The sequence below is a fragment of the Platichthys flesus genome, chromosome 17, assembly GCF_949316205.1.
Source record: "Platichthys flesus chromosome 17, fPlaFle2.1, whole genome shotgun sequence".
Taxonomy (NCBI): domain Eukaryota; kingdom Metazoa; phylum Chordata; class Actinopteri; order Pleuronectiformes; family Pleuronectidae; genus Platichthys; species Platichthys flesus.
The window spans coordinates 18,436,932-18,444,279 of NC_084961.1; the positions used below are offsets into that span (position 1 = coordinate 18,436,932).

Here is a 7,348-nt window from a genome sequence, read left to right on the forward strand (position 1 = left end):
ATGGTGGGAGGGAGCGAATTAACGTCATCCATTTTTATATATAGTCTATGGAACTAAAATGAGTGCTTTAAGATGCCAAAAATGTAACACTAAAATCTGTTATCTTGCTACACTTGCCACTAGTGGATATTTAGTTTGAGGAAATATAGCAATACTTTTTTTGTAATTGTTTCCAAATATACAGTATGAACATATTGCACATTTTATGGCTATAATTATGCTTTAGATGCGCTCGTAACTCTATTCTCTGTTGTCCCAACCTGCTTTAGAGTATGTTACCAATAAAATGTAGGTCGTTGCAAATTATACATACTTTTGGAGAAAGGGTTGACATATGGCTCATATTTACTAAAACATCTACTGTTGCATAAATGACAGAAAGATGCCCGGATAGCATACGGACATGGGCCCCTTCAGGTAATGATGCAGCTCCTCTGGTCTTCTTGTAGTCCAGACAAAATGGATGTGAACCTAAAGTTGTCCACTTATAAAATAGCAAATTTGGCAAAAATATCACAAAACAATTTGAGGGCCTTTTTTGCTCAACATGCAGTGCTCTAAGAAAAATCTAGACGTGAACCTAAAGCGATCCATGCACAAAACAAATTCCAGCCACCTTTGGTTGACTTGTGGTATTGCTATGGCTTTCTTGTGGCCCAGATCCGGCAGATAGGAGTGGAGCGCCCAAGCGCCATAATTCCATGCGGCATGAGGGCCGTGTGGCAATATGGGGTTAAATCTGGGCCGGCACAATCCTGCTATGTGGGAGACTTCTTATTTTTTTTTAGGGTATGTCTAATAGCCTACAGCTGCATGTCTTCCTACATATATAATTACACAGATCCATCCAGCAGCATGTATTCCAAACAGCTCCACATGCAGTGTGTGGCTGTGTGCAGGCAAACGCCCTATCACAAAGGTTTGTTCTCTGCAGCAGAAGTGGCTCATGCTGCAGGACTGAAGGATCCCTCCCTGCTGCTCTTTAAACAGAAAGCTTTCAGTTAAGAGAGTAGGGATCATTAGGGATAATAGTGTAAGGGTAATGAAGGCAGGCGGCGGTGAAATCTCTCCTGCATGCACACGCGCACACGCGCACACACACACCAAGCGCGCGCACACACACACAAACACACGCATTGTGCTGCTGCTCCGCTGGATCAGTGGAGGTAGTTCGTGAGCGTTTCTTTGCTCAGTGATTAAGGGGGAAGGACCAATGGCAACAAAGGAGACGGAGAGGCCGGTAGCTCCTCCTCTCTCTCTCTCTATCTCTCTCTCTCTCTCTGTGTATTCCTCCCTCCCTCTCTCTCTCTCTCTCTCTCTCTCGCTCTCACTGTGTGTGCTTTATACATGTATATAATCCCTCAGTTGAACCAGAAAACAAACTCCTCTCACTGGTCGAGACGCCGCAGAGTTTGAATCCACAGCAGGGCTGCATGTAGCCGGAGCATCAGCTGGAGAAACAAACCCCGCCGGCACCGATCCAACTTCTCCGCTCGGATTCTGCCTCCACGCATCGGGTAGGTGTCCTCTTCTGCCGCTCGAAGACAGGTACTTTACCCCCCCCCCCCCCTTTGCAGACCGAATGAATAAAAAACACGAACCCGGCAACGCGCTTCGAAAGGAACATCTATCCATCTCGTTCACCTTGACACACAGTGCGTTGACTTGCTTCGTGTCAGAATGGGGTTTTGTGGTTCCATGGCATCGAACAACGCGAAACAGCCCCCGCGCGCACATTCCATTAAGATTAAGAAAAAAGGGTGAAACATGCTTGTGTAATAATGCCAGCAGTTAGTGCCTCAGACTGTGAATTCACAAAGTGACATTTGTCTGATTGATAAACCAGGACTGCGGTAGCCCGTAGTGAGTAGCAGAGAAGCAGCATATTCTAAGGAGGATTGAGGCTATAGAGGAAAGTGTCTTGTTTTATCGGCACTAACAGGGCTGTATGTCCACAAGCAGCCAGGGGCAGCAGCAGTTATTTTTTTTGGTGGGGAAGGCTTTTACTTTAATAGCCCGACGTATCTTCGCTTTTCAGAGACACAGTCATTGGGTGCCTCGCTGTGGATGCGTTTTTTTTATGATCACCCCCATTCAGGGGCAGCTTATAAAAAAATAATGTTATCCATTTTTAACAGGCCAATAACCTTGTCAGCAAATTACAGCGTCAGCATGGGCTCGTTTCTGTTGGTCATCTGTGGGCAATCTTAATTGAAGATCTTTTGTAATGACTGTGTGCAGACAGAGTTAGGTGGATGTGTGTTAAAGGACAGGGGGGGGGGGGGGGTTGGGGGGGAGGTGTGTGTGCGGTCTGGAGAAGCATTCCTCTGCGTCCTTTTGGCTGCAAGGGTATTGCTGCCCTCCCATGTCGTGTGTTATTCAGTGGTAATTTACTGATGGTGTAATTTTGGAGCTTTGACATGAGTCCCTTTTATTGAGGGAGAAGCTTCCGAAAGAGAAGAGTAGTTTCCACAGTCCACTGCTTGTTGATAGTGTTTTTTTTTAAATGGTTTTAAAGGGCAGCAAAGCGATTTTGGAAAACGCTACTATATAATTGTGAGACTCAGCAGAAACATATTAAAGCAACAACAGTTTAGATGGGAGCAGCTGAGACTGAGATGTACTGACTTTTTAGAGCTTGAGTGGCTGAAGCTCTAAAAACACTGGATCCCACATCTCACATATTGAAGCTGGATGATTTTATTTTTGTTTAACCCTCCATGCTTCCTGGACTGAGGTAATTGTTAACCTCGGTCATGCTGTTTGTAAGGCAGACGTTGTGTAATTTGTTAACACTCACACACGCACAGACACAAACCAAGTATCAAGCCCAGTCTGAGATAATGCTGATGACATCATCTTGGATGAGAGGACGTCATCAGGATAATTACTTGTTATGGAATATGTTTTGGTATGTGGGGTTTAGAGATAAGTGCGGAAAATGTAAAGAATTGAATCATCAGATCATTGTTTGCTCTGATTAGACAGTGTTAACTTGTGTTATGCTGATGGTGCTTTCGTCATCCGGGGTGCATGAGGCACCGTGTGGACGTCCTGTCCCTTCCAATCGGTTGTGTCACATTTGTTTGTGTGGCCACGACGCTTCAAGAGCACCGACTGCGCGCGTGCTCCTCCATCTGAAGTAGAAAGTACAATCGGAACAACGTCTGTTTTGTAAGCAGCTGTCGGTGTTGCACAATAAATGGGTCCTTTGTTGTCTTTGGTAACGACAGCCGCCCGTGTATTGCTGACAAACTGATTTGAGCTCATGTTGTATGTCTGTTGACACCACTTTATGATTTTGAGAGGAAGAAACCGCTGTAGTTGAACCACTGCTAACTACCCAGCAATCTGCAAGTGTCAGGCCAATGCGCTGACATGAAACACAGCACCAGTTGCAGATGAGTCAGTCTTATTTAAGCGGATGTCCCTGCTCTACTTAGTTGAAGTGTCCTGTTGCAGTAGTCTATAGCTGGGTGGGAAAAACTCGACATTTTGAATAAGGATAACACAACTTTGCTGACGCTGCATGTCTTTACTATTCATGCTCAACTGTCTTGACGTGAAAGTACACTTTGACCATGTTTTATTCCTGCATATCTTGAGAGGAAATAAATACATAGAAATTGTGACTTCATCTTAAGATATAGAAACCATCCCTTTGGAAAGTTCCCTCCGTCTCAGAAAGAGTAAACTGAACTTCTTTGGTGGTTTAACCCTGTAAATTGCATATATTTAAATCTTATTTAGGCTGTAATGACTAGGTGCAGCATTTTAAGTCTAATGTAATGTCTTCTATTTTAATAAATTTCTATAGTGACAGAGCACCCATGGCCGATCACATGATGATGCCCATGAGCCACAGCTTCCGGATGGGCATGAATGGACCTCCACAGCACAATGGACAGCCTGGCCTGCGCAGTCTGCCCAATGGCCAAGTGATGCACTACAGCAGGAACCCTCAGAACAACATGGAGGCTGCCATGAGACAGAGGTCAGGCATGGTGGGACCTGGAGGGATGGGCGGGCCTGTGAACGGCGCTCCGATGGCCAACCACCACCACCAGATGATGTCTGGAAACATGATGTACAATGGGCAGGGGCCACAGCCACAGCAGCAGCACCACCACCACCACATGCACCCCCAGCAGCAGCAGCAGCAGCAGCAGCAGCAGCAGCAGCAGCAACAGCAGCAGCAGCCGCAGCAGCAGCAGCATCAGCAGGGTGGCCACGCTCAGCAGTACATCCCTGGTAACCTCACCTCCCAGCAGCTCATGGCGAGCATGCACCTGCAGAAACTCAACACTCAATATCATGGACACCCGCTCAGCTCAGTCAACGGACACCACATGCCCAATGGTGCACAGTACCGGATGGGTCAGGCCCAGCTATCGGGCATGCAGCACATTGGCGGCCCTTTGGCGCAGAATGGCATGGACATGGATCTGATTGACGAGGAGGTCCTGACTTCACTGGTGCTGGAGTTTGGGTTGGATCGCGTTCAGGAGCTGCCCGAGCTCTTCCTTGGACAGAATGAGTTTGACTTCATTTCGGACTTTGTGTGCAAACAGCAGCCGAGCACGGTGAGCTGTTGAGTCAAGCGGCCTGAAGCCGGGTTTGATTTATTTGGACTGGACACCCCAAAGAATGACTGAGTGGCCACAGTAGCACAGCGAGAGAAGACAATCTCTCTGTTCTGTTCGGGTGTATCTGTGTCTGTGTACATGACAGCGTTGAGCACACCTTCACACTGACTTTGCCTGCAAGTTGACGAAGACATGGGATGAGAGAAAACGCAGCAAACGCACCAGGTTTCACTTCTTTGAGCTGGTGCCAGTAAGATCTGCTGTATTTAGCCCTAACGATGCATCCGGATGCAGCGGGCTCTGGCTGCCCCCATCTGCCCCTCAGCACTTGCGCCTGCAGTGCATAGGCTTTGGGATAATTGTAAGCTTAACTTACACAAGTGGGGAAGAAAACCTGGGAAGACTGTCCACCTGGGTCTGCAAGATTCTGTGACATCTCCAAATGTATTTGAAATCTCATTACACCTTCTACAAGTAGCAGACATTTTACAAATTTATAAAAGTTCGACCTCTAATTTGTTCATACAAGGATGAAGGGATTTGGAGTCAAGAATGATTTGGAGTTTGTGTGTGTATTGAAGGCTGGCTCTTCAAAACAGAGTTCCTACAAAAAAACGAAACCCTATACATTTCCTTAAAGAGCAGGAGAGTGAGTTGTTTTGTGAAGCATTTCCGAGAGACGTGACAAGGCTTTTCTCAGATTGGATGGGTGAAACTTGCTAAATACATTATTTCAGCTTTCAGTTTCATCCACCTGACTCAAAAAAAAAAAAACTGCTATCATCAAATGTATCACATCTGTTCCATGCTATTGAACTGTGAGTGAATCATTGGCAAAGTAGCGTGTTGCTTAGAGTGTTGGTTTAAACTCAGCATTTTTTTGGGTGGAAAATGGCTCTGACATTTAGCTCCTCACTGCAAGCAAACCTTGGGTTACTAATTAGTAGAACTGCAAGTACAGTTGGGAATGGAGAGAGATATTTATACAACATTCCCGTGGCCTAGTGCAAGATCCAAGAAAAGCCAAACACAAAAAAACACTATCAGAAGCTGTTGGTCACAGGTCTGAGAAGTGATATTTTTTTTCTCAAACAGGAAGGGCAAAAAAAGGTGTGCGATTGCGGGATTTGCATTTGTGTGTTATTTGTGTGCGGGCCTGTGTTGTGTCCGTGCAGTGAGGTATTTAAAACCCACCAAATGGCTTTGTCCTCCCTAAACCACCGGCCGGTACGCTGAAGCTGATTTGAGGCTGCTCGGTGAAGAGGGGAGAGAGGTTTCGGTGTGTGGACACAACATGTGGACGCTGCGCTCCCCGGCAGCACTTAGTGTACTCATTATTTAAAGCTGACGCTACCTGTGGCATTGATTTCACTAGGCAGGAAGAGCGAGGAGCACAAAGTGTGCAAAGTTGTTGTTTTTGCCATAGATTAGCTTACTCTGCTGCTTTTCTACTGATTAGATTTCAATTACATGTTCTCACACGCTTGTCTTAATTGAGGTCGAATTGCACATTCTCCAGCGACTCAATAATTATAAAACCAACGTGTTCCGTGGCGCTTTTCTCTCCATTTTTTTTTGCGCAATTGGTAATTCGTTTTTTTGTCAAGGCTGCTCCTTTTGCCACTGCAGGCCAGCTGAGGGAGAACTTCCTGCACTCCTAATGCTATTTGCGGCGCTGTCGGAGGGGTCAGGGCTGCGCTGGTGCACTGTGTTAATCTGTTCCAATACAACTGTGCTGCTGTCCCTGTCTCTCTGGAGATCTGCCATCTCCCTCGCTCTCCAGTCAAACAATGGGCATTGAAACGCTGCTATAGAGGCAGACAAGTGCCAGCGAGTTCCCGCTCTGTTACTTGCTGCCTGGCAAACTGCAGCCCAAAAGAGCTTGCAGCCTCGCAGTTCAAACGGAAACCCTTTTGGCCTTAGCGAGACAGTGGCCTCTGAACCCTGCTATATCCAAAAGCGCAGCCTTCTTGTGTATTGTATCTTTGTACTGTAGACTAGAGGTGAAGTTGATCTAGATGCATTTAAGGTACTTAAAAAAAAAACACTGTCATTTGTAAATGTTAATCAGTGGCTGGTTTTGATGTGTTGACAAGAGATTATATCCTAAACAATTTACAAACAAGTATGTAGATACAGTAAACCAATGTTTCTGGGTGCAGGGGTGTGAAGCTTTAAGACCAAGTAGACTGCATGTTAAAGCAAGCGTGAGGGATGACACCACTTTCCCACAGAGCAGCTGAGAATGTACAGTACAATACTTTGTGGGAACTTGTCTTAAGATGGTAGATAAACGTGTGAGATTGTACTCCTTGTTCCAAAATTACACATCATTTATTTGGGTAACCCCTCCTCTCCCCTTTCCCATTCCCCCAAAGCTTTTGTAATGTTATTGATTCTATTTTAAGAAAATGTATTTATTTTCAAATAAAATATTTATTTAAAGAAACAACTCTTTGTATGTCAGTGACTCCCAACCACCGTCAATGCACAGCACGTTATGACACATGGACTGGATTCATAGATTATATTGTCATGTTGTGGTAAACTCCTTGTGTTAGTCATTTAAAGCCCAAGGGCTTTGAGATCAGGTTGATTTGTCCTCGTTGCCTCAGGCTTATTCTGTTGTCTGTTTTCTCCACATAAAAAGCGATCAGCAAACACAAGAGCAAAGTACAAACAACAAATCCTAAATAGTGGTGAGTCAACACACTGTCAACAAGAAGGTGAACCTAACTTTGTTTTTAGTTCACTGTGTGTTA

The 7,348-nt window shown here is 45.4% G+C and overlaps 1 protein-coding gene across 1 annotated transcript; it reads left to right on the forward strand.

Moving 5' to 3' along the window:
- Positions 1-1,332: 1,332 nt before the first annotated feature.
- cited4a (Cbp/p300-interacting transactivator, with Glu/Asp-rich carboxy-terminal domain, 4a) lies at positions 1,333-7,038 on the forward strand. The gene is given in 4 exon segments (XM_062409535.1): positions 1,333-1,389; positions 1,391-1,465; positions 1,468-1,517; positions 3,818-7,038. Coding segments are annotated over 4 exon segments (945 nt in total). The 5' UTR covers positions 1,333-1,347; the 3' UTR covers positions 4,596-7,038.
- The last annotated feature ends 310 nt before the right edge of the window (positions 7,039-7,348 follow it).